The sequence below is a fragment of the Simochromis diagramma genome, unplaced genomic scaffold, assembly GCF_900408965.1.
Source record: "Simochromis diagramma unplaced genomic scaffold, fSimDia1.1 OVJJ01000061.1, whole genome shotgun sequence".
Classification (NCBI taxonomy): domain Eukaryota; kingdom Metazoa; phylum Chordata; class Actinopteri; order Cichliformes; family Cichlidae; genus Simochromis; species Simochromis diagramma.
The window spans coordinates 3083446-3110813 of record NW_024386945.1 but is presented as its reverse complement, the minus strand read 5'-3'; the positions used below and the strand labels follow the sequence as shown (position 1 = coordinate 3110813).

General features: G+C 38.9%; 2 protein-coding genes across 4 annotated transcripts in view; one reads left to right on the top strand and one right to left on the bottom strand.

Moving 5' to 3' along the window:
• The window catches only part of itga5 (integrin, alpha 5 (fibronectin receptor, alpha polypeptide)), a 32650-nt gene extending 28768 nt beyond the window's left edge, over positions 1-3882 (top strand). The window contains exons 27-30 of the mRNA XM_040037969.1: positions 18-131; positions 741-842; positions 971-1093; positions 1219-3882. Of these exons, the coding sequence (XP_039893903.1) occupies positions 18-131; positions 741-842; positions 971-1093; positions 1219-1302 (423 nt within the window). The 3' untranslated portion in view covers positions 1303-3882. The remainder of the gene's footprint in view (positions 1-17; positions 132-740; positions 843-970; positions 1094-1218) is intronic.
• Positions 3560-26867, bottom strand: rapgef3 (Rap guanine nucleotide exchange factor (GEF) 3). 3 transcript variants are annotated; one of them, XM_040037973.1, is made up of 28 exons: positions 26736-26867; positions 24487-24572; positions 20095-20139; positions 15911-16017; positions 15710-15831; positions 14972-15149; positions 14734-14818; positions 14348-14408; positions 13927-14003; positions 13676-13822; positions 13402-13508; positions 12214-12302; positions 12025-12103; positions 11665-11815; positions 11467-11546; positions 11335-11365; positions 9952-10027; positions 8814-8951; positions 8498-8595; positions 7635-7760; positions 6688-6869; positions 5690-5780; positions 5531-5581; positions 5331-5418; positions 5182-5246; positions 5021-5075; positions 4780-4851; positions 3560-4637 (listed from the first exon to the last, which is right to left on the bottom strand). In XM_040037973.1, exons 2-28 carry the CDS (start codon positions 24547-24549, stop codon positions 4519-4521), a joined length of 2583 nt encoding a protein of 860 aa, XP_039893907.1. In that variant the 5' UTR covers positions 24550-24572; positions 26736-26867; the 3' UTR covers positions 3560-4518. The 3 variants fall into 3 exon arrangements, with proteins under 3 accessions (XP_039893907.1, XP_039893904.1, XP_039893906.1); XM_040037970.1 differs by lacking the exon at positions 26736-26867 and adding an exon at positions 25150-26696; XM_040037972.1 differs by lacking the exons at positions 24487-24572; positions 26736-26867 and adding an exon at positions 23307-24475.
• Positions 26868-27368: the final 501 nt, after the last annotated feature.

The window sequence follows — 27368 nt, the reverse complement described above, 5'->3', positions numbered from 1 at the left end:
TCTCTCTGTTTGCACAGAACTGCTCTACTGTGGACTGCTGGAAAGTTGAATGCAATGTGGGTCTTCTGCAGAAGGGGACTACAGCTATCCTTAAAATGCGATCCCGTGTCTGGGCTGAGACCTTCACTGAGGTTTGTGGGGGAAGAACCTTGCCATACAAACTCCCCACACACATACTGTACATTTTACATATCTTCCAAACATAAGACAAAATACAGTAATAAATTGATCTTCCCCTACCAGTGGCTGTATATTTTCTCATGTCAGGCTCTGGGAGGAAGTAAGAAGCCATTTTTATTAAAGCGTTATTAAAACAACACTGAGACTCGACCTCAAATGTGCTGCTAGGAAAGGCAAATAGTTGGAGTTGTCAGTAAGACATGTTTGGTTGTGATCAATTTGTACTCGGCAGCAGCTCTGAATCAGTTAACAGTATTACCAGTTACGCATATTTGCCTAAACAAATGAGACAACAGTTGCTTTCTGAGGATGCAGTTTGCTCCACACTGGTGTTCATACTGCAGCTTCTACCAGTGTTTGTCATGTCTAAAATACACAGATTATTTCCCATCTATGTGGTATGTACTGAAAATTTAATATTTGGTTATCACAGCTTCTCATAGGGTAGGAATGCTAAAGGGTGTTTCGCAGGGAGATGCACATGGTCAATGTCGCCACCTAGTGTATAACTAGTATATTATATGCATTTTGAATATAATTTGTAATATTTTCTTCTTCAGAGAGCTTATAAGCAATATGTGCTGGAGTGCCTGGCAGAATACCGTGTGAAGAAGATGCCATATGCAATCCAGCCTAAACTTTTTCCCAGTGGAAACAAAAAGGTATTTAATGTGTTTATTAAGTTATTCAATTTATTATAACTTGTTCATTTCACACAAATCTATATTTTTAGTACATATTTTTGTATTGTTGTAGTTTGGAAGAAGACATCTTGTCTTGTCATCCTCAGGTGGTGACTCCAGTGGTTTGGAACAAGCCGGATATCGAGAACTCAGTTCCACTGTGGATCATCATCTTGGCTATTCTGGCTGGTTTACTGCTTCTGGCTCTTCTCATATACATCTTATACAGAGTGAGTACTGCTGTGATATAAAAGAATCATAGCATGCTTTTGATCTGAAAGATCAATTAATGTGATTTTGTCTGTTCTCATTTATGTTTCCTGCATTTCTGAAATGGTTTTTTTTCTTCTTGCAGTTGGGCTTCTTCAAACGATCTGACCCTTACGGCACTGCCATGGAGAAAGCGGAACTCAAACCGCAGGCTGCCTCTGAGGCCTAAAAGACCACCAAAGCTACCAAAACCACAGTACCTGGCCATATGATTGCAACGGAGAATTGTGGTGGAATATGTAGAGTGGATTTTAAAAAAAAAAGAAGCAGTTGAAGAGTTACAAGAAAGAAAGACTACTGGAACTCCACTGTGCTGCACTAGAGGAAGACAAAACTCCAAAGATCTCAAAGCCAAATGAATGTTTTCTTTTTCTATTTTTAATTTATGTCTTTTTTGCTGGCAGGGTTGGACTGTTATCAAATGGAACTTGTGTCAATGCATAAGGCTAACATTGGACTGTACAACAAAAAACGACTGCAGAAGAAATGCAGGCTACCGTCAACCTGCAGATGCAGGAAGATGGGTTTAATTTTATGGATTCTTGGTATGGATCATTTTGTTATTTCCCTGTAACTGCCTTATTTTGGTGCTAATGATCTGATATGATTGCTGCCTCTGACAGGATATGGCCACATGTTGCTTGTGGCATCTAGGAGCTGTGAATTATGCTGCCTGCTGAGGCCTGAAAGTATTCTGATATCTCCTAAACACATTTAATTGACAAAAAATTAGAAAACTGTTTATGTGCCTTTAGTAAAGGCAACATTACATCGACAAATATTTAACAACAAAACCTGTTTTAAAGCTCAGATTTCATAGCTAATTGTAATTCAATTCCTTTGCTAAAATTTAAGTAATTTTAAATCCCAACTATTCAGAGGTGCTGATTCTTGCCCAGTGCATGCTGGGATATGCTCCACCACTCCACAACTCCGGAAATTAAAAAAAAATGCATAGATGGACATTTCTCACCCGACCATGGAACTGATCTCTCTCTGCCTCAGGTTGGTGGACAGTGCCGGGTTAAGTTGTTTTTGCACTCAAAGGAAATCTACTGATATTATTCCAAAGACACCAAAGACTGACTGACCTTCCTTTGAGTTCTGAATTTGACTCCTACTGATCACTTTGTTTAAATCCTGTATGTTTGAGTCGAGAGTTACCAGTGCTGGCAATGTCATTGTTGTGTAGTCGACTGGGATGGGACTGGAACCACCACAGACCTGTGAAACCTCATGTAAGGCCTGAAGCAGTGTGGTGCTTCTGTCAAAACGCAGTGTTCTCAAGATTTAGTTTTAATGTCATTACTCCTGCTTTGTTTGGATTGGGTTCATTCAAGATGGAAGCCTAAATGAAGCAAATTGTGCTTACGGTGGAGGAAATAAGCATATAATGATATTTTTTTTTAAACTGAAGACATGACAATCAGCAATCCTGTAGCCTCGACAGTAGGCTGAAGGCAGAATGATTCTTTTTCAGCATAAAATGTGTGTTGCTGTGAGATACTGTATTTTTCTATTCTTTTTTTTTTTCTCTTTTTTTGTGTAAATGCTGCCCATGCTTAAAATGAGAAGTAGCTGAAGCCATCCCACACCCAGAGGCTGCAGGGACGCAACATTAAAATGCCTCGTGTTGGTTTCTTTTGACATATGCATAAGTTTAATGTGTCCTTAATGTAAATACTTAGTGCTTGTCAGTTACCGTTCCAGTTGTGTGTGTTTACATGTATACATGCGAGATTTCATGAATACATGCATTTGTGTGGATGGTATATTTATGAATGTTTGTTTTTGTCTTATTACCTTTCCCACTGCCTAGTCCTTTTTATGCCAATCACATCAGTAGCTTGAGATAATTGAGCTTAACCAGTTCTGCGTTACTTTTAAAATTGATAGCATAAATACCTCTAACAAAGGGATGACAGCTAGGCACTGGGAACTACATGTTGTTTGGAAGTGCAATATTTATATTCACTCGTTTTAATATTACAGTGCTTTCTTTTGATTTATGTTTTGTTTGTGATTGATTTGTGATAAATCAGACCTTTACGTGTGAAGGTGATGAACATGTAGCCAAATCCTTTGTTGGTGGTTCACTTGCTTTTTCTCACTAAGCATTATTTCAGGTGTGAAAGTTTTTGTTTTTCAAGGATTTTTCCCACTTCATATGTACTCACCACTGCAGGACCTTTCTGATCTCACTTTTTGTAGCATAGATTTTCATAAAAATACAAGCACATTTCTGGTATGCTGAATTAGTTTGGTGATTTATGTGCTCTGGTGTTGCACCTGTCCAAACAGCATCATACTGACCGTCTGCAATGCATTTGTTTGCTTCATTAAATTCTCTTCATAAATCCCCTTGTAGTTGATAGATACAATTTTCCAGATAGTCCACAAAATTTGCGTTTGGAAAATTATTTTTATCCTAAAATGTAGTCAGTAGACATTTTTTTTTTTTTTTTTTTTTAAACGAAACACAGAAAATCATTATTTATAATGATGGGATCATTTTACTTCTTCCTCCTCAGTTACATCAGGAGAAAGCACTGGTTTCTTCATTTTGTTATTTACATGTCTTAGCCAGGACTTTCAAAAAGGTGTTGTAAATATTAATAAGATGGAGAATTGTGAATATCCTCACCCCATATTGGGGAGACCCTTTAATGTCAGGTGGAATGGGGGCTCTTTGAAGGTCAATTTTTACCTGTTACGGTTTGTACTTTAAATAAAATGATTCCTTTTTAAACATTTTTGTACTGTCATTAAATACACATTAGTGGGAAAATAATTTATTTAGAAAATAATATACGAAATTATGCATGTCAGTTAGTGCCAAACATGATCTGATACAATATATTTAATGTGAAAACACTTGTGCACTGACCTAAAGTGGTTAATTGTGGCACAGGTCTGTGTTCTTATGGCAGTTTTGTGGAAAAAACAATGTGATTCTTCCACAGACAGCAGTATAAAAAAACTTCACAAAATGAATTTTGACACCAAAGATAAGAATACTTCACTGTACATCATGTTGTAACATTGCCTTTTGAAGGGATCACTTGAAATGTTTAGACACCAGTGTGACATAAGGCTTTCTGAATAACCATAAGTCCTGTCAACACAGAGTCAGGGCCACTGGAGCTCATTTCTGTGCACAGAGCCCATTTTGACTGTCAATGTTTTGCTGTGCAGAAAGCTTCTCCAGTAATGTCCAAACTCCTTAAGTAACAATGAATTTCCATGGGATGCTACATCTCCAAAGGTCCAGTTCCCACCTCTAATTGAGATGAGTTTGGAGGTTTTATTCCGTTATACAGAGTTAATTTTTCGGCTGTGATTTTGCTTCAGTTTCACAGTCCTTGCACATTTTCAGTCATATGTCCTAGCAATCGATTGTTCTCGATAGCTGCGTAAGCTTGCGCTGGTTGTCAATCACCTTCAGGTTTTGGATATAGTGCCGGATGTTTGTGGAAGTCCGCAGAGGAAAGGCGTGATCTGAATCTAGAAAAGATTAAAATCATGCCTGAATCTGCATATGTTTAAGTTTTTGTACTTTTGTAGAAACAAGGTTAAACTGAACCTTCTATAGATCTTATGAAGAAAATATTAAAAACTGTCGAATGACATTAGAGATGTGGCTTACATGTAGACAAGCGAGTAGCAGCGCCTTCCAGAAACATACGATCTGCCAGGCCTCTCTGTGGAGATGAAGGCACTGCAGAGGGAAAATAAAACATTATCTTACCTGATTTATGCACAAAACTGCATTGTATGTGTTTACTCCAACATGCATGTGAATTACTTCCAACTTTTCCTGAATGCATACAGTCTCAAAGGTATGAAGTCAGTGGGGCCGATCATTTTGCTGCCAAACTATCACTTACCATAAGGTTGGCTTCTGCATCCTCGAACGATTTTCACTGTTTTGGCAAGCATTCGCTACGACAAGGTGAGAAAAGGAAACTCTTCAAGTCAGTCTCTTACTGAGGATATGATTTGTAAGGAAACAATTACATAACAACATTTGAAAATAACTTTTCCATACCATTTTCTCAAAATTGACCAGTTTGTCTACGTAGTTTGCGTTTCCCTCATGGATAAACGTCATGTCTAGATATAGGAAGGGACAGAAGTAATTAGTATCTTAATAATAAGGACTTGCCAGTGGATTTGCGATTTACTGGTGTCTGTTACCTTTCAGCAGCAGAGGCATGAAGGGAATGTAAGGAGGACTGAGTTTAGCTATAGCCAGTCTGTACGCCCTGTGGTTGCGTGAAGGGTCCTAAAAGAATAAGCGAGCATAGCACAATCAGACCATTAGAAACCTTAAAGAAAATCTATTGTTTAGGACATTTATAAAACTTATTCAAAGATGAGTACATAGTATAATTTACCATGAGTCTCTCAAGAGAACAGTAAATCCTTTTTGTCTTGCTGGGTATTCTCTGTAACAGACCAGCAAAAGATTGCAAAGTCAATTTTAAAGTATTTGTTTAATAAGTGTGGCAGAACATTTATTATTATCATGCCTGCTGCCTCAAGGGGGCTCTCACCTCCCAGGTCTTGTAAAGCCTCTGAATTGCACTGTTGCTTAAGCCAAACATCACAGCAAAGAATGAATTTAGATTCTTCTGCTCCTTTAATCTGTGATGGAGAGGACACATGACTGTAAATAAAGTGCAGTCCTTGAAGTGATGCTGGATGGATAAAGTTTAAAGTAAGTACAAAGGTCCTGCCCGGATACTCACAGTGACAATACCTGTATGATTACAATATATGATATTAAGCAGGATATTAATGTTTACTGTATCAATTTCTTTTTTTGGTATAAGACCATGCTAATTCTTCTAAATGTATAATATATACAAAAAAAGTATTGGGCCGCACCTCAGTGGATAAAAAATGAGTTGGCCTGGATCTTTTAGTTTCAAAGAACGAAAACCTTAATGCTTCTGCTTACTAAGACATTTTGGACAATTCAATGGTTTTCACCAAACTGTTACCACAACTGGTAACAGTTTGGTGAAAACCTGTTTCTGATCCTGCACGACTGTGCTCCACTGCACAAAGCAATTGGCACATATTTCACACATTTCTCTGTGAACCATAAATGCCAAACGTTTGCACCAAACCATCTGAGGTTTCAATCAACAAGTCTAAACTATGAGTTGCTTACTGGTAAAGTAGATGCACCTATGGTATGACTCTGAAAGTCGTAGATGACTTCCTTGTTGTGTCATTACATTACAATGTGACATTGACCTTGAGGCTGACGTCACTGAGATTTAAACTGAGATTTGATTTATAGTAGATGCACCTATGGCATGAATCTCAAAATCCTACATTGCGTCATTCTTGAGTTATCGCAACCATAAACTTGACTGTCCACGCCGCCCACCCGGTAAGGTGATGACAACACCCCATCGGCCTTTTAGGGCCGGGAAAAAGGCAAGACATGCGTGAGGTCAGTAGGTTTCACTGTTGAGATGCTTATTTGTTCAGTGGCCAACCTGCTTTGGCTAAATGTATGGTTTATGCAATTAATTCTTACACTGAAGCGATCTTGATAAACTTCTTGAGCAGCATAGCACGTTTCACGAGGTCTTCACATAGGCACAGCTCAGTCAGTACCCAGTGCTGCACCTCATTAAAGCGACGCACAAACCGCTCTAGGTTAGCCGTGATGGCTCCAGGGAATTTGTGGCGCCCAAAAATGTAGTAGACCAGCTCCACCTGGAGAGACACAGACAATGAGTCACAACCACTGGCATAATTTAAACACACCGTGAAACAAGCAGACAGGAAGTCTTTTGCAGGTATCTTTTGTTTCTTTAGAAATGTGAGGCATGCAGGAAATGACCCAAATAATCTGATGGCAGAGATGATACTGGTAGATAAAAGGTGGTAAAGTTTGAGAGTCATGCAAAGTTCTTTGTTGCACGAATGCTACTTTGAGCTTTGGTTATGTATGTCAGTGAGCAAATAAACAGCTATGGGCGTAGTGGCCATGAGATACAAAACACAACTACAAAGAGAAATCCACAACATTTAGAAAATGCAACAAAAACAACAATTCAGAGAAAAACAAAAACAAATGCAGAACACTTTCAGAACATGCATAAAGAATGTACAACAGGCAAATACACTGTTGAGAAACAAAAAGGCTTCAAAACCAAAAAGGAAATGCTGTTATAGGTTCCCTCGCCACCAAAACAGTCTTCTCCTTCCTGCATGGTTCTTTCTTCTTTCTCACTCCCGTCAGGCTGTGTTTGCTCAAAGGGGATTACCAGATCATTGTGTATCACTCTCTAATGTTGTAGGGCTTTTATCTTACAATATAAAGTACACAGAAATAGCAATTTTTGTAAAATATGCTATATAAATCAAATTCAATACAATTAAAGTTAATTACTAGTTAATACTCTAGTGTTCTGAAGCAGTTTTGAAGCAGTTGATTGGTAAAATCAAACGAAACATCAATCATAGCCGCCAAGTTACCTCGTGCATGGCAGTGAACAACTCCCAGTCATAATTGGTGAGCTCACTGGCAATGTCTTTAGAAGACATCTGTTCAAGGACGTCAGCGGTTCCTTGCTCTGGACCCTGCTGCTCCTTTAGAGGTGTCTGACAGAGAGAGAGACGGCGCAGTGGCAGAGAGAATGAAAATCATCAGGAACAATATTGTTCAGGTGAACATTTAATGACTCGCCTTATGGTTGGGGATGCTGCTTTCAACAAAACCATAATATGAAAAACCATAATAAACAACAAACATATTTAGAATATATCCCGTGAGTTAAATCCCCTCCTCATTTTCTGTGAAATAGAATAGGATGATATTAATCGTTACTAGTTCATGACCATGCTACAGTACTTTATGGTGAAACTTGGCTGTGAGATGAAAATGACATGAGGCTTTTATTAGGTGTTGCAGGTACATAAATGCAAAATATAGGTTGTTTTAGGTTTGGCTGCTAGGTAGTTGCTATGAAACATAATAATATTGTGTATGATTCAGCTTTTGTGGCTATAAATGAGATGTTACTGTTACAAAATTAAATGATAGGATGTTTTCATAGGTGCTGTACATGCATAAATGCAGAAAACAGATCCTTTTAGCCTGTTGATAGTTGGTTGCTAGGCAACATCATAATGTCTGATATAGATAACAACCGGCAGCAATATCTGATGTAGATAAAGGACATAGGATGTACCTGTCTTCCAAGTCTGGTTGCTCAACCCCTGATTGTGTAGGAGGAGTTGGTGGACAGACAGACAACGAGTTCATGTATTTTAATAAGTGTGTTTTAATAAACTAAATAGACCAAAAAATGGTAAAGAAGAAGAAAACAAATCCTCACCAGTTGTTCCACTTCGCTGATTGTGCAGATGAACAGTCTCTCGTTGAGTCCCAGGGCGGTGTAGACTGCAGTAGCATCCAGCTTTAGCTGAGCTCTTTCTGTGCGCAGTCATAGGAAACAGAGTAATTTTCACCGTAATTTAAAAAAAAAGGAGAGCATTTGAAATTCTGTGAACACGACATAGGTTTGATGACAAACAGAATTACTCATCTGTTAGTACATTAGTCTAGCAATCTACAAAAAACTGATTATTTTAATGAAAAATAAGTGTTGGTTCTAGAAAACAAAACAAAAACATATGACTAATGCCTCCCACCTCCTGTGGAGTTCATTTTGATGAGGACATGATCTTCTCCAGCTTTTCCTAATGCTGACATTATCTCCTGTACAGATGTATTCACCGGCAGCATCGGAGTGAGAGGTTTGTTGTCTGGCCTGTAGATCTCATACAACACTAAATCAGAAGAGGACAGAAAATAAAATGTCACATCATGCTAATTTGGTGATTGATTTAAAGACTAATGGTGCCCGTTAAGTTACTGGATACTGAGATTGTTGTCCTTTATTGACATATTGCGTGACACACACGTCACAAGCACTGATTCTAAACCCTTTCCCCAACATCTGTCATCATGGCCATTCACGTGTTCATTTAAACTAACTCTAACCTGGATATGGACTTCAGCTTAGCATTTAAAACATTTTTGACTAGTTTTACTATTCCATCAATCAATCAATTTTCCTGTAGACTCCTGGTGGAGCAGAGGTCTGCAACAACACCATGCCAACGGACTGTTCTGGGGCGTTCTCTTCAGCTGGGTTCACGTCATTCAGGTGGCCAGTCCAGTGCTTGCCTTGTGAAGTTGTCGGATGGTTTTCGGAGTGTGTGGCCTATCCAGCCCCATTTTCTCTACTTGATGCCTTGACCGACCAGGTTCTGGCTGGTTCTCTTCCACAGGTCTGTGTTCGAGATCTTCTCAGGCCATCTGATGTTAAGGATGTGTCGCAAGCAATTGCTGATGAAAATCTGTATCTTGCTGGTAATGGTGTTGGTCACCCGCCACGTCTCGGACCCATACAGGAGGACTGCTTTCACATTGGTGCTGAAGATGCGGATCTTGCCACGCTTTCTATTCCATACTGCTATTTAATGCATATAGTGACCAAGTTGAACTTTATATTCAGTATTTTTAGTGAACATTAAACATGAACATCTAGCAAAACTGTTTATACTGTTTAGCTATATTTCAGACACAAATTTAGCCAGGTTTGATTTTGAAGTTGTTGGTAAAGATAGATGTAAAAGTTTATGTATGATGTTTGTATGATTTGCCATCAATTTCAGTCGTTTCCTTTTTTCATTTATTTAAATATCCCCCACTAGACTTCTATCCTTATTATGGGGATTTGGTTTTCTTGATTATTGTCAGCTGTAGTGTTTGAGCTTTACTCACCTTTATCATGTGCTCTGATTGGTTGAACCCTCCCCACTGACTCCTCAAAGTTTGAAAACCAATCAAACTGGTGGTTCTGCCAATAATATAAAAGGCGACTCAGTGACACTTCAGTGACATTAAACTCTCTAATGGCAGTAGAAAGACATTTCTTACACTCTGTCACACTTTTTGGCAAACATCCCAAAGGGTTTAAGCTCCAGTAGGACTTGTAGTATAAAGAAAAACTTTCATCTTGGCCTTTAGCCTCTGTCAGGGTTATCAAAAATATACTGCAGATACAACTTTAAATAGAACACATTTTAAGTAGAGAGTTTAAGTAGAAAAGACAAGCTGTGATATATGTCTGGTATACATATCCATCAATCCACTCAAATGTGTATTTTTGGGGAGGAAATTTTATTTTTAGTAGAAAATTATTCAGCATACATATTCACCAATAGATATAAGGCCAACTGGGCCTTATACCTTATGAGCCCCCCCTCAAAATAAATTAAATATGTCATGGCTGTGTCCAGGCAGGCAGGGATAGAGGACCCAAATGCAGACTCGAAAAGGGCAGATGTGAGCTTTAACAGCTTTATTGCTGGACACAAACTGAACTAAACCAAGAGATACAAACATAAGCTAAACCGGTAAGGGAGACAGAACACACAGCTAGGGTGAGGGTACCATGCGACGACGAGCAGTTGAAGACACGGACACTAAATACACACACTTGGTAACAAGGAAGTGGTGCACAGGAGGGCGACACACCTGAATCTAATTGCTCAAGGGAAGCAAGACAGAATACACTAACCTGAGACACGCACCCTCAAAGTAAAACAGGAAACACACATACAGACCCTCCAGACACAGACTCAGACACACGATACTGACTAGACAGGAAAGGTGGGACCGCGGCAGGTAAACAGAGGGTGCACTGAGTACAGGGACATGAGGAGCACAGGAACCAAAACCTAAAGAACTAGAAATACAAAACAGAAATCAAACCCTAATATATATGAACCAAGATGAAACCAAAGACTAATAAAAAATAACAATCCAAAATCCAAAACACTGGGTCACTGACCCAGGACCGTGACAAAATATGGTAAAGGATTGAAAACTGGTTTAAAACCATAGAAAACATACTATTAAAAAAGTGCTCAAATATGATCCAGTTAAGGAATACCTTAAGGAGTTGCTACTGTAAGAGAATTTTCTTGGGCATGATATCTCTGAAAAAGGGCCAATTTTCTTTACTTAATGGGTTGTTCCTCATACTACAAGAGTTGCTGGAGCTTCAGCCTCTTAAGACATCCGCTCTTCTCCATGCACCTTTGAAGTAGGCGAAGTTGTGCCAGAAACCTGTACTTTGTTTCCACGCACTCAATAACTTACCCTGCTCAGTGACTGATAGCCATTCTCCAACCTGAAAAAGTATAGAAGAATTAAAGTGTTAAATAGTATGCGAAGAATATCTATGACTTGTGAATTGTTAAGAAATATGAAACATGATCTGATAGTGCGTACACTTTTGTCCTCCTCCTTTCTCTGAAGTCCTTCAGCACGTTGAACAGTTGTGAATTCGCTGCCATATCTTTCTTTAATCTCTGTTTCAACCCCAACATTAAAATAAAAAGATTGATGAAAAAAACATACTGACACAAAAATCACACAGTGATATATTTAAAAAAATTTTAATTTATGACTTTGAGGCTGAGATCTCACCTCCAGAAAGTCCAAGGCAATAGGGTCTTCTTTCAGGTGAAGGCCAAACAGTGCCACCCACTGGCCAACCAACTTTACTACTTTCTGCTTAATGTTGAGAACATAGGCAGTCTTCTCCTGCTCTGAGCCCTCAGCAAGCTGTGCCTGGTAAGTGCAATGTTGGTTAAGGGTATAACACATAAGACCTTAATTACAAAATAAAAACAACATTAACTATAACAATTTATTCTGGTAATAAAATGCACTGAGAATTCCACTATATTACAAAAATACACTATAATACAGCTTTGTTTGACTACAGTAATTCTCATAAACAACACTAGCTTCACTGTTGTCAGTATAAATGACACTGTAGGATATTGGTGCTGTAGTGCAGGACAGAGCTGGCTGGAGGGCATGAAGACTTTGTGGGTGAGCAGGAAGTCACTCACACAAGAATCTGCAGGGACACAATCATCACCATAATACAGTGATTACAAAGTAACTGACTTGGTCTGAACATTTTTTTCAACAACAGAAAACAGGTATCTGTAATCTTAACAGTGTCACCTATAGCATCATTTCCATTACACTCCAACTTTATTGTTTCCAGTAGGTGTTCCAAGATTTTCTCAGGTGTTCCTGACATAACTGTGTACCTGCAAAAAGCAAGACAGAAAAAAAAACAAAGAATAACTTTCAAAACCTTGTGTTTGCCTTACATTGGTCCACATAAATAAAGCAATAAATTAATTAAAAAGTATCTGTTGTGTAAATGTTGACTTGTTATCTCCTCAAAAAGAAGAAGCACAAAAAGTCTCTTGACGTAATCATTGCATAGTTTGTCTAGCAGACTGTGTTTACAACACTTTGAAAGTTCTTAGCTGTATATCACAGCCGCGTAGACAATAGCGCTCTGTCTGTTTCAGATCATAGCTTTACTGTGTTTGCTTAAAACACTTCACCTTCCAGCACATCTCTAATTTCCACGCCCCTCTTTCGCTCATGATGCTTTTACATGACGCTACCTCATGTTATTAACTTTTGTGTACTCTCTCACATACTTTGTTACGCTCTTGTCTATTCATGCTCTCCTTTTTTTCCTCTTTTCTTTCCCTCACCCCTCCACAGCCAGCTGATTGCCGCCCCTCCCTAGCATAGTTCTGCTGGAGGTCTGTTTCTGTTAAAACTAAGTTATTCTTCTCCATAATCACCAAGTGCTTGCTCATGGGGGATCGTCTGATTGCTGGGTTTTCTCTCCAACATCAAAGGATCTCTACAATGCAGTATAAAGTGCCTTGAACTGTTTTGAATTGATTGCTATATTAATCAAATTCAATTCAAAACTTTGAGAGCACAAAAATGGACTGAATGTTCAGAGAATAAATGTTCTTTTCAATTGTGTAGATTTACAAGTAAAGAGAAGAAAGTGGTTTAAACGTAACCTAAATAAGAGTCCTGCATCAACTTAATTGACCTTCATACTTGATAAAGTGGTTCAAGACTGATAACACGTCACTCAGAAAGGCAGGGTTAAAGTCTGCCTATTATGTGAGTGTTAGGTAATACTCCATTAATAAACGGTTAACCACATCTTTAAAAAAGATTTATGTAATCATCACTTATTGTCAGCGGCAGTGTTTGTATTAGAGCCATGCATTATCAGCCCACACCCAGGCAAAGCGTCTTCATGATCATAAACCTACTTGTAAATTAACTGCAGTATTTTATAGAAGTTAGTAGGTCAGAGTCGCTTACTTGCTGCTGTTCCCTGCTCCTCCTTGTTCAGTCGAGTCTGCACTCTTTTCCAACACCAGCACAGTCTTCCCGTGCTCTTCCAGTCGCACTGTATTAGCCTCCACGTCCTGAAGGACAGAGAAGGATGACAACCAGTTTGAAAAGTTATTTGAAAATTTGCGTGAATCTCACATCTCTTAAATTGTCACATGGGGCTACATGTGTTCAGCAAGCACCCGACGTCTGACAGACAACTTCTGGTGATAAAAATGCAACAAGAGGAAATCCAACAAACCTTGAGGATCCTTATGAAGTCCTGTTTATCAACACGAAGGAAATGACAACTGTCCTCTCGCAAGATGATGGTGGCGGCTCGAGGTTGCTCATTTAGCAAAGCTAGTTGCCCAAAATCCTCACCTTCATGTAGAGTAGTCACCAGACCCTATATGCACACAATACTCTGAGCTATACAGCATACTTGAAATCAATTGCAACGTGTTTTATTAGAGACAGTGGGTTTTATTAATTTGGAACCACTGGCTTTACCTTCCCGTGCGTGATCACATTTACAGAGCCTTTCCAGATGATGTACCAAGAGGTTCCTTTATCCCCTTGACTGAACACTATATTGAAAAACAAGCAGAAAGAAACCACATCAGTCAGTCATATATCTTTCTAACCATTACAACTCCTAGAAGATCACACCTTGAGAGCACCTTCCTTAAAAGTACTTTGTTAAATATGGCTTTAACATTAAAGAAATGGGTAGGATTGAAGAGAAAAAAGACCTGATGATCTTCTTATCCACAGTAAACAAAGAAATTAATTATAACATTAGACGGTCTGAATAGTCTTAATCTTATTTTCTGGAAACAATGAATGTTTCACAGAAAAAGATGCTATTTTCTGTGCATAAGAACCGTATTATCGTGTGATTCAGCAACACAATGAAGCTGTGTAAACTCACAGACTGTTCCAGCTTTGGCATGTGATTCAAAGACCAGCACTGCTGCCAGCTCCTTACGCACCTACAGGCACAGCAGGACAAGAACAGACAGAAGCGCACTGATACCTTCTGCTATCATTGTTGTAAATGGGTTTTTCTTGATTTTCACTTTCATCTTTCCAGTGTATTTTTAACATTTCTTTCATGTGACATAAAATACAAAAGAAAAATATTATGGTTGATGTATGCAAGTAGAATAGTGTCTTTAAAAAAAAAAAAAAAATTTTAATAAAATATATCAGATCAAATCCATGGTTAACTATCACGAAAACTTGATAACAGTTCACATTAAAAAAAATCAATATGTAGAGCCTTTAAAAATGTTAGGGGAGATTATAGAGACTGACTGAAGAGGAGAGATGAGCGGCAGCTTTGACGTGGAGCAGCTCCTCGTAGATAACCTCCAAGTCCTCGGGACTCCTCTGACTGGGGCTGTAAAATAAAAAAGGAAAGAAGAAGAACATAATAAGCCAAACAAAACAAAATACAGTAACTTTGCTAGCACCTTGAACTTTGTTGTAAGAAGCTTTCTGACAATACAGGTTATCATGAGGAAATGCTCATGTAACAACTAAACAAACTGACCATTTACGTAGAATCATAGTGAGCAGAGCATCAGGACCAAGCTGAGACAGCAGAGACAGAGCTTCCTGTAGTTCATCCTCTGAATCCTTCTCATTCAATATGTGGTTAAGTCCAAACTGGGAGTCTTGGAAGCGATAGAACTGTGTGTCCTTGTCGAGGAAATTCAACTCGTGTTTCACTTTGATTGAGACAAAACACAGAAGAGAAAATAAAACCCTTAAAATGAAATGCAAGAATGCGGTTAGACAACTCCAACACACACGTTGCTTTAGAAACAACAACGAGGCAGATGAGTAAATTTTTAGATAAGTTTTATGCCGGTCATTTATAAAACTTTAGATAAATGGAAATAAATGCAAATGCTTTCTGAGTGAGTTCCTTCATTTGATGATGAAGCATTTCTGTCCTGATTGGAGTGGTCTCTTCCAGGAAGACAGTGTCTCATCCAAAGAGCTTAAGTGGTTAGTGAACACTTGACTGACTGAAATAACAACGCAAAACAAATGTCATGGTAGACTCGGTCACCAGATTTCAAGATACTCGAGCATGTCTGGGACATTTCTAAGTGCTGCCAAAAGCATTATCATCAGAATACATGAAAAGTAATTTGTTTGGACATTATTCCACATTCATCTACAGTTCACAAGAAGCCCTAAATTCACCCAACACATGACAAGTATCCTTCCTATTTTTCATCAAAATACTAAATTCTTCAAAAGTTAGCTCTTCAGTTCTTACCATGGAGAAGTATTCCCTCATCCACTAAGACCTGCCATATTCCCACTGCCTGACTTCTTGATTGGAGGCCTTCATTTTGGGTCATCAGCCAGTCAACAAGGTCCTTACCGGAGCAACATTGCCTATGAGAGAAATTTGCATGTAATTAAGAGACACTGTTACTTTTAATCATGAACTAAAGCACATCGCCAGAATAGGTACCTGTATGTTTTGAGGTGATGCTTTCTATCTCGGATCAGACCAGGGTTCTTCTCAATCATGACACTATGTACTGATCTGGCTGCCTTCACCACGCGATCTGAGAGAAACTTGATAAACATGAAAGATAGGTGAAGTTAGCAAATACAGCAAAGTTACTGTATTAGGTGAAGTGATTAAATCATAAGGGTGTTGTGTTTTTTATAAACACAATTTCTGCCAATTTTTGGGTTGGTGAAAGGCCGAAGTCAGCAAAAGAAACGAGTGTTTGTGAAAGTGAGGAAGACAATTTCCCCCTCAGTTTTGAACGATGTTGTGTGTGGAGACTTCTGTAGGTGTTGGAGTGTAATGGAGTGTTTGTGGGGGTTGCACAGAGGTGAAAAGGTGTTAAAGATGCAAACTTAAATGCTCTGAAACTTCACTGACTTTCCAGCTTCTGACTCTGGCCAGCACAGAGCAACAACAAACTGTATGACAACTCTGAACTAGTTTCCCTTTAACCTGCTTTGATGTCCCCACCACTCATTCTCAACAGCACACCTACACACACACACACACACACACACACACACACACACACACACACACACACACACACACAGTCCTGTTTTCATATCTTAGTGGGGACATCCCATTGACATAATGCTTTCCATAGCCGCCTACCCTAACCCTAACCATCAAAAATGAATGGCTGAACCTAACCATAATCTAATTGTAACACTAAAACCACATTTTGAGTCTCAAAAATGTCTTTAAACTCATGGGGACAGGCATTTTGTCCCTATAAGGGTTGTTATGGGGACAAACAGACCACACACACACAAACACACACCCAGACACACACACACGCACACCATAATATAATGGGTTGCATTAACCTAGACCATAACTTTAACCTAAACCCAAATCTTCAAATTTAGTGAGATTATGGGGGCTTTCTTTTTGTCCCTATAGTCCCAACAATATTGGTAATACAAATACACATAGCTGCACATAACACACTGAGGTCAGGCTTAAACTCACAAAGACCTGCACACAAGGGTGCACAACCTGCCAGCCACTCATGCAGAGGCAAAGCTTACGTAACAAGAATGTGCTTTGTTTGTGGCTGAAATTCAGCTCTCCAATTTTAGACCTTCTCATGCTTTATGCTCTGTATTTTGAACATAAAAGAATTGATTTAAACTACCACCCAACGATATTTACTGTCTCAATGACTGACAGTCGCACAAACTTTAATTCTGCGCCTCCCTGGTTGACTCCCACAGGTCTTGTGATTACATGCTTGACACAGGCTGTGGGTTTTCCCCTAGACACTGTTGTTTGTCTAAGGTGGTGACCTGGAGATTCACACAAAATCCAACACGGATTACTTCCTATATTCTTTTCTTAAGAATGCAATGCAAAGAAGCCAGCAACAGAAACTACTTTCTGTCTCTTGCAGGTTTCTGCAGTTCATTCAGGATGTAAAAACACCTACTGTTTGACTTATCTGCTGACATCATGCCTCGATGACTCCAACACAGCCCCTGGTTTTCCCTATTTAAAGTGGGCCATAACACATCCTTGGTAAATCCAAGTTCACACAAAGTTGTTAATTCTAATTTAAAATTGCAATTAACAGCTGCGGGCACAGTGTACACTTTAACCTATCGCCCTGACACTGGACTCTTCCCAGACCTGACATCAACAGAGTAAATGCGTCCTGAGGCCTCTGCTGTGCCCTGCTGAAGTTAGTGTGTCGTGAGGTCACTTGTATTCCCAGAGGCCCATTTTCCCATGGGGCTCCTGCAGTCACATTCTCATGCCTGTCAACTCCCAACTTATTTTCTTGATGAGGCGACTTTCCATTACCTAACTCATTCCTTACAAAAACAACATCAAAAGCCATACATCACTGTGAGCCCTCTGCTGCTGACTATATGTGGTTGAGTCTGCTTCCTGAACTAGGCCATCTAATCCCATTATCTGAGAACTACAACACACATGTAACTGTTTCTAGTGAGTGAAAGTAAAGAGCAAACATTTTTCCCACAGGTGTGCCAGTCAGTGACACAGAGTACAACACACACTCAGCCCGTGCATACACAGCAAAATCTCCAGTGTTAAATTAACACTGGAGAGTGTCTATATGGGTCCACACCTCTGAGTGTTAAATACAACACTGTTGAGTGTTAAATTAACACTTTTGACAGTGTTATATGTTTAAAAGTAACCTAGTCAGTTTTGAAGATTAACAATGGCTAACACTGAGCAGTGCTGATTTTCTAACACTGGAAAATAACTCAAAATGTTAGAAATATTCCAGTGATGTATATGCCATCTATAACAGTTGGACAGGCGGGCATAATATATTCATGACAGGGCACTATACTGTTGTTTAGGTAATTTTAAAGTCAGGAACCTACATTATTAGGTGATTTATGACTGAATATGTATAGTATAATACTCACGTGATTCATACTGGACCATACTCAAATTGTCAAGGAAATGATTATAATCTGTGATTATAAATTACTACAGCCAATTTTTGCAGGACCAGGCAAAGAACAGCTGTTCTATAGGTTGTACAGTTTACTCAAACATGCTAGATGCTTGAGAAAAGCTTGTAATTGTCTTTATCACAGCTCAATTGGATTATCTTTTCTCTGTCTTATCCTTTTTGACTTAAATCTGATTGCGACTAAAACCATTAGTCATGCTCTTTTAAAATGTTTAATTTCATGCCTTTGTCTCATTCAGTGGAATATTGATGAGTGCAGCATTCACTGCATGTCTCCTTTGTAGGCGAGACATTTCTCTACTTTCTCTTTGACCTCAGTGGGCTGTGTTGTGTGAGAAGCACAGAGTGAGTTGACAAGCAGCTTCATCTTTGAGCTGATTTTTACCCCTCTCTTTCTCTGTGAGAAAAAACAACAACGCCACACTTCTTCAGCAAACATATATACCACAAACATGGGTAAAAATGTACGGTAAAAAAAAAAAAGCTTTTCAGAGATTACAGACAGATTTCCGTTTCCATTTCATGTTTGAATTGGAAAATGTTGGAGCACAATCAAACCTTGCTTATTAAAAACACAAATCCTGTACAGTGCTATCATAATGTATGATGCTCACTACTGACTTTTAGAATCGGGAGCCAACATTTGCTAAGCAACAATAACAAAAAAAAAACCCCAATGAGGTTAGCAACACATGTCTCCTGCAGATTCAGTTGCTCTGTCCTCCCTCTGTGTCTTTACAAACCCGAAAATATTCACAGGGTTGATTATTTACCCATATGGAAAAGATATATATAAATCTTATAAAGTTTGTATCTGTCTTGTGTGAAACTTGTATTAAAAGCATACAAGAGTGAAAACAGATATAAGATCCCTTGAAAAATTATATAAATGAAACTTGTATGTTTTGGATACTTATGAAAACAATATATGAAAGTAATGAGAAAGTGGCCACTTTCATGAGTAAATCATATAAGCCTTATATGATTCACTATATGAAGTAGGCCACATCTTATGCAAGTCTTTTATAAGTTTTTACTATTTCTTTTCCATATGGGTAGGAGTTGAAAGATGCACTCTCTGTACTGCTTTCTACCTTTTCTGTCGCAGGGAGACCACTGAACCTAAACAGAAGCCACTTTCCCTGTCAATTCTTCTTATCAGGGGTTTTAAAGGTTCACTACTTGGCATGCTGTTGAAGAAGCTGAGATAAAGCAACATGAGGGGCCTGGACTGAGTTAGGTAGGACTCAGGAGAGTGGGGAGGGTCAATTTATTGTGGGCCTTGGAGTGCTCTTTAGACTCCTTATGACTGCTTGCCCCTGCAAGGAATGTGTTTTTTTAAAACTCGGTTGAGTAGTAAGGCAGGATATTATAAACAACAAAAGAACAAGTTCAGCAGTTTGAGAGGATGCAAGCTCTGCAACTCTGAATTATACTGGAGGTCAGTAAAACTAAAGCCACCAGTGCAGTGAAACCTGTCAAAGGCTAACTAGAGTTTAATCAGCTAATTAGTGATAACCAACAATACACATCACATGTGCTTAAATTATCTTTCAGGACAGGGGTGAAGGTGTTTACACTCTGCTTTAAATCTTACCTCTGCTCTCACATTGTGGTTCTCCTTATGGTCAGAGTGAGAGTCTCAAAGCACCACTGAAATGCTGTTAAATGTTGGCATACATACCTGCTTCATAGTGTCCTTTGAATTCAGAGCCTCTGGCAGTGGAGTCTGGGAGAAACAGAAAGACATACTTTATCCCCAGTGAACCGTTTCTCCATATCCAAAACCTCTAAAATAAAGAAAATAAATTGCTCGGGAGCAGCATTCCACAGGAACTAGCTGGGCTGGTTGTTGATGACAATCTTGTTGTAGTTAGTCTGAAAAAAACACAACCAAGCTGGACCATCGAGAAACGGAAAATTGTTTTCTTTTCTTTGGTATGAAGGTCACTACAGATGCATTATCTCAACCTGTGATGTGCCATTGTCTCCAACATGGTGTGGGTGGTTGTCAAGTGTGTGTAATGAAGTGGGAGGAAAGAGTATTTAGACCTCGGCAACAGAAGGTACATGGTTAAACTCTTTGAATTTCATTAAAACAAATATTTGCTTTAAACTACAGACTATCCTTTCATGTAAAAAGTAATTGAACCTGAACATTTAAAGATTAATACTGAAGCAGCTGCCACAGGTAGACAATATTAATGATTTTTCATTACACTCTTGAAATGCTCACTTAAAAGAGTCAAATCATTGCTATCTCTAACGTCCTACCATGTAAAAATATTCAACATTCCCACGTTTGTACTTTGACCCAAGTCAGACTTCCCCTTTGTTGCTTAGATTTTATGTTTTTATGACCATCTTGCGGCTGGTGTTGTCTGTCTGTATTCCCAAGGTAATTGGGTTCAGTGTAACTAATTGAAAATATAAAGGACACACTACGTTTCAACTTGCCTCACAGTTCTAATAATGTACTAGTGTCACTTTAACACAAATCTCTCTCTTTCTACTGAATTGATGGATTGTAAGAGTTGTAACAAAACAAAAAAAGGTAAATATGCAGAGCACTCACGTGACATCGAAGACATGTAAACAAACAGTAGCTGATGTGATTCTTCACATCGGAGATAGACATCGGTTTCTCTGCTTCTACTGCAGACACACTTTGTGGCATGTTTTATTTGGCCTGCTGTGCAGGCAGCTACATCATGTGATATTAGCCCGAATGGACCACAATTTAGCTTTTAACCCAATTGCCAGTGAATGGCAGTAACTCCATGAAACCTTATGCATAGCATAGCTAATTTATGAGCCAATCAAAACAAACGTGCCTCATAAGTTAAAAACATGTGGAGAACATTTCAATATCTGTTAGACAGACACACTTAGGAACCCTTATGTATGTGAGGTATTTTTTCTGCATTGTGTCCATGTGTCAGCACTGGTATGCAGGAGCAAGAAGTCCAGGAGGGATGCTGCAAATGATGACAGAAAAATGAGCTCAGCTGTGCTCTTATCTGCCTCATGTGCTCAGAGAAAGAATTAGCTTAACCTTCAGGGCTTATTACTAATAACACACGACAATGAATAGAAAGATTGGATATCACTCTACTGCCAAACAACTAAACACCTTCGAGTAAAGCCAAATACAGCATACAGGCTTGCTATTACCTGTTACAGAGTCAGATTCCACTAATGTGCTGGCATAGCACAAACAATATTTGAAATGCACAATGCACAATGTGAATGCATGCATTTGTCAATTTTGCATTTAGGATGATTTAGCATGTTTCAAGTTCTGTAATTTGTCAGCTGTAAGATATCCCTCGGTTTTATCCGGTTCAGCGATACTTCTGACGTTCAAAAAAAGATTGATACTTTTATCCTTCTAGATTAATTAAGCGGTTTGTGTGTTGTGCATCATAGTGTTATGGTAAAAAAATCCAAAGCAATTGTTGCTGTTCATGCAGAACTTTTAACTAGTTCACGGAAGTATGACATTGATATTTGGCTGGTAAAAGCAGGCAGTTTGGGACACAGTCTCTGCACGTTATCTTTGGCCTCCTGATACTTACAAATCAGGTAAATTTAGAAGACTTTCAGCGCTGTTATGTGTCTTCCTGTGACCTGGAAACTAAAACCTCCCTCATTTTGCATTCTTCTACAAACTCTTCTGTAAACTGAGCAAGGGTGTTTCAGGGAACGTGAACAATAAACAATGCACTATTTATAACCCGAGGTAAATAATAATAATAATGAAATATGCTTTGTTACCTTCCTGTGTCACCACAGCCAACTGCTACAACAATAGAGGAACCTGCTTCAGTCTACTTGGAAGCGTTCCTGAATATCTACAAAATGCAGAGACTCCAGCTGATTTACATAGTTAAGGCTGAGCTAATTTTATTTATTCTGTATATGACTAAAACAGCTGCTTAAATGGATGACATTCCATCTATTTTCCCAGAATCAACTGATGATAGGTTTTCAAAAACTAAGACAGTGGCAAGAAATGCTACCACAGTCAACCACAACCAAAAGAGAAGGGTTCACACTCCTTGGTCTGTTTAATAGCCAAAACATCAACATTAATAACAATGAAAACAAGCTATAATAATAATTCAGAGGGAATTTTGAAAAGTTGGACTCATGAAAATGCTGATGTCAATTAATTTGCTCTAACTAACTAATTTGTAGGCTTGTTAGCTGCAATTGTTTCTGCTGTGGTTTCTTTAATGAGGCTAGTATACAGAGAAAGTAAGGCTGGGATAACTAGTAAATAGAGCAGGAAAGGCAGCATAGTGACATCAAATAAACAGAGAAGTGCCACAAAACTGTGCTGTACTCAGTTACATGCACTGTTCACACAACCACACATTTTGCTCCCAGATCTTCAGAAATGTTCTGTCACTTTTCCATCTTTCCTATTTCAGCACCAAATCTCGAAGCTTACTTGCAACGTAAAGGATACTTTTAGGGCCTTTTAGGCAACATGTGTCAGACATTTAGGAGATACCAATTTGCATACCAAATTATGATTACAGTCTTTTACCCTCGCAGTAGCTCTACCAGCAGTGATTTCATATGAACTAAAGCAAGAAAGCAAATGACATCTTGGAAGCCCTATTTTGTGCCAACACCTCAAATTTATAAGCTTTTTCTGTTATTTTATTTTTTCTTAATGAACGCTAAGCCTTTAAGTCGTGTTACTTTGGAAATGAACGGATCAATACAAAAAGACAGTGAATTATGATGCCATCGTAGTCATCATTATCATCTCTTCTTATCCGCATATTGTGACACCATGCAGTAAAAGCAATTCTTGCTTATGTTCCATAAAATATTCCGCAGTCGTTTCGCTTAAGTAAATGTATAAATATTAAAGAGGCATACCCAGCTGATGCCCCGTATTGTCTGTTTTTCCACCGAGCAGCGGTCCGGGAACACTTGGTAATTGTGAGTCCGAAAGAGATGCATCTTGTTTCGGATCAAAACAACCGACAAACAAGTTTCCCAGTCAGAAGATCTGCAGCTCGGCAGCTCTACACATTATTCACGGCACAGTAATCTGGATAGCCCCGTCTCACACTCATTACTGCACAGCGGCGACTCAACACGGCGACAATGTGAACTCATAACTCCGCATTTTGTCCTCCTAGTAATTCCAGGCAGGTCCTGCATCAAACTCAGATCTTGCTGCCTCATTGAGGTCGAGTCGTGTACTGTTCAGCCATCCCTCGCGGCACAGGCGCACTGTTGCTGCGTTGCGTGTGTGCGCTCTTTGGCTTTTCACAAGAAACTGCATCAGAGAGACTGCCTCTTCTGGCAGTTTTACCACCTAATTAAAAACGGTGTTTGACGTACTTAGCTTGACCTGTGTGCATGTAGAACCTTAACATTTTGTCCTTCTGTTAAAACACGTCAGCGAGTAGACAAATATGATGTGTATATTTCAACTCAAATTCACTCTTGAAGGCTAGAGATGAAATTTTCAAAGATGTCAAACCTTACTCAAACAAGTCTTAGTCAAACAAGTAACTTGCTGAAAATGTGCACCCTTTCTGTAAAATAACTGGCTTATTTGTTACAAATTTGCATCATTTCTTGGCTGAACTGTTAAAAAAAAAAGGGTGAATCCACACAAACATTGGGGTCAGGGGTATTAAAGGAGGTATAATGTTGCATGAAGGTACTATATAATAAAGTTTGTTTAGTACAGTAGTTCAGGAAAACACACAAGCTGCAGCACGTTGTATAGACCACACACTTATCAGGTTATCCAGCTGCCTGGCTCAACTGGGTCTGTAGGCAGAGATAAACTGCTTCAAGGGCAGAAAGTAATTTAGGTTTGAGGACAACACTTAATGCGTTTATGCAGTTCTAGTTCACAGGTGTTTTTCCTTTGGTGTTGAAGTGTTATGTACCCATTAAAGCTTTATGAAATCATAAAATTCATAACAGGTGTTCAGTTTTTGAATGGATTTTTCAATATTTCTTCCTGTGATTCAAACCTTACACCTGTAGTTCACACTTTTGGCTTTTTTGTGTTCGTTTATAGATGCAGGTGACTTACGTCCCCCAACTCTGGTGTACGCCGCCTTGGTGGAAAACTGCTGTTTCTGACGTAGTTCTCCATCAAGAAAACAGCTTGAACAAAATCTGTGTGAAGAAAAAACAGCATAATGATTTTATTCTTTAACAGTCGAGAAAGTAAAATGGGAAGGTAGCGTTTTCCCTTGTCAGTTAATAGCAAAACAAGCAGATGTAAATTTGCAATGTCTTACATAAGGACAAGGAGACCCTTCTAAAAACTTAATTTCCCATGTTCTGTTATAACAGGATCATGTCTGTGTGCTGCAGGCTGGAAAAGTTATGCAAGAATTGTTTAAATCCCAGCTATTGTTCTAGTGCAGGGCAGCCCTTCCTGTACTGACCTCAGTGTCTGAGTCACTTTGCCAAACCTTTCCACAACACACACTGACCAGAGCATCCATGTTTTCCATGCTTGGCTGCAATTTGAGCTGTGTGTTCAAACCGCCTCTTTTGTATGTTTTTATTAAAAGCCCAGCACCTGTTGCTGACCTTTACTGTAGACATTACTGCTTCCATCTTGGAACCCTGTTACATAATCGTGTGGTAAGTGAACGGTGGCTCTTGGAGTACAGAAAACTGTACTTTAAAAGGTACCATGAGGCACATTTGCTGCAAATGTTCAGAAAAAAGAATGATTTCTTACCATGTTTAGACCTCCTTCGAGTCATGACAACAGTCACAATTGTCTCAAAATCCAATCTTAAAAGTAGCCAAGCAATCAAACCCAACCAAACAGAAATTACCGCTGAAGTTTAGTCGATAAATTTTGTGTTCTCTGACTAAACTGTGTGTTTCTCTGTGTCTTGAAAATGGCTCACAGGGGCTCTCTGATGCCACATAAAGAATGTTCACAACCAAGGAATCCGGTTTTCCTTCTTATGACCTCCTGGGGGAATTTAAATACAATAGTTTAGCTGATAAGGAAGAGCATATTGCTACAGTCTGGTTGATAGCATCTGAAAAAGTGACTGTCTTGATTGTCTTCTGTAAATAGCAGCATATTACTGGGAAAACATTCTTTCAGGGGATTGATGTTTTGCACCAAATATCAAAAGAACTAAGCTACACTTAGACTATGATCAGCTTTCACCCTGAAAATCCTAAAAATTCAGCAGTGGCGATTGCTTTCTGGCCTTGGGATTGAAATGAAATCTTATTAACTCGTTTGGAGATTTAGGTGACCTTGTTTTAGCTCCAGAGAATATAACCAGCAAAAAGCTCCAAGTTTCAAGGTAGACTGAATTTAGACTGTTGACACCTTGAACTCTTATGGACCCAGGTCTGCATTGCGTATCGCATTCCAGGCTGGCACTTTGAAAATAAATGCTGCCCCCTATTGATGATGCACATGCCCTGCAAAGCAATTCACAGGGTATTTAGAAATTGAGCAACTCGCTGATCAGTTTCTTATAAAGAATGCTCAAAATGAAACAAAAAAAAAAATGCAAGCATTAGTTATAGAATGTTATAGACTTAATTTTATTACAGCATCAAACTATAATGGATTGTTTTATGTGCAGCGCTTCTCTCTGTGTTTCTGTCTCTAAAGTTGTATTTATTTGTGTGCGTGTGTTTCTATTTAGATCCTTCGGGAATGGGAGTGGGATTTCCTGCAACACACCCATGGAATGTACTTTGCCAGTAGTCTTTGTTGTGACTGTCTAGTGTCTCTCCATACACACACACACACACACACACACACATAAACACACACATGTGCGTGCACATACACACATTTTCCTTCCTTTATCCAAGCCAGTTAGCAGTGACAGGGAAATACGTGTTTGATCTGTTTGACCTTATGGTCTATTGAGGGCTGAAGCAGAAAGCAGAGCACAGATAAGCAAAGACATTAAAGCAGTTGGAGACAATATTTCTGCACCCACTGCAACACTTTCACATTTGTCAACCACGTTCTTTCACTTCTAATCCCCGCTGTGCAGTCACATGTTGACATTTACATTACCGACTTAGTTTCAAATACTAAAAAGTAACAAACAATTTAAATATATTATTTGGAGAAAAACTAGAATTTGAACACCTGTGATGGAAAAGTGCCTTTATAGACTGAAATTATCCTTAAAACCCTGTCAGACAAATCAGCAGGGGCTTTGTAAAGCACAAGATATTATGATTAAAATAGACATATAATATTCATTAATTAGCACAACGAACCAAATGGTCTGCCACAATTCCACACAATCCTTTGCTCTGCAATCAGTAACTCACCAATGTCGCAGTCTTATAAGATTCTTCAGTTTGATTACTTCAGTTCTTTAATTTGTCTGCTTTCCTTTTCTAGCCTCCGCTTCTATCATATGTCTCTCAGTCAGGGTACTTTATGTGAGTTACGGGGAGTGCTACTGGACACAGCTTCCTGTGTCTTTCTGATTGGTCCTGAAAAGAGTGCCCGGGGGCATGGGCTTAGTACAGCACTGATACATGGCAAGGTATGTGAGAATATGAAGACAGAATTTGAATCTAAGCAATGTGAATTGCAGTTCATCAGAACTAGGTTATGTGGTTTTCTTGTTTAACAGTCTCGACTGTAGACGAGCTGCAGACAACCACAGGAAATCTATGAGGCTCAGCTTCTGAGAAAAAAAGTCAGTACGCTTTACTATACATCCTTATCACTGTTCCATTCATAGTGAGATTATAAATACATTATGTTTTTCCATGGGAAAACTGCTTCATGCCTGCCACTGTTAGCCAGGAGCCATGATTTACTTTGAATACAGTCTTTGGTGTTATTCTTTTCTGTGTGCAGCTGCATTAACACATGTCCATTTGTGCAGGAAAATACTGTGATATATTTGTCTGACCTTATGACCACATAAACATTTGACATTTTACTCATAA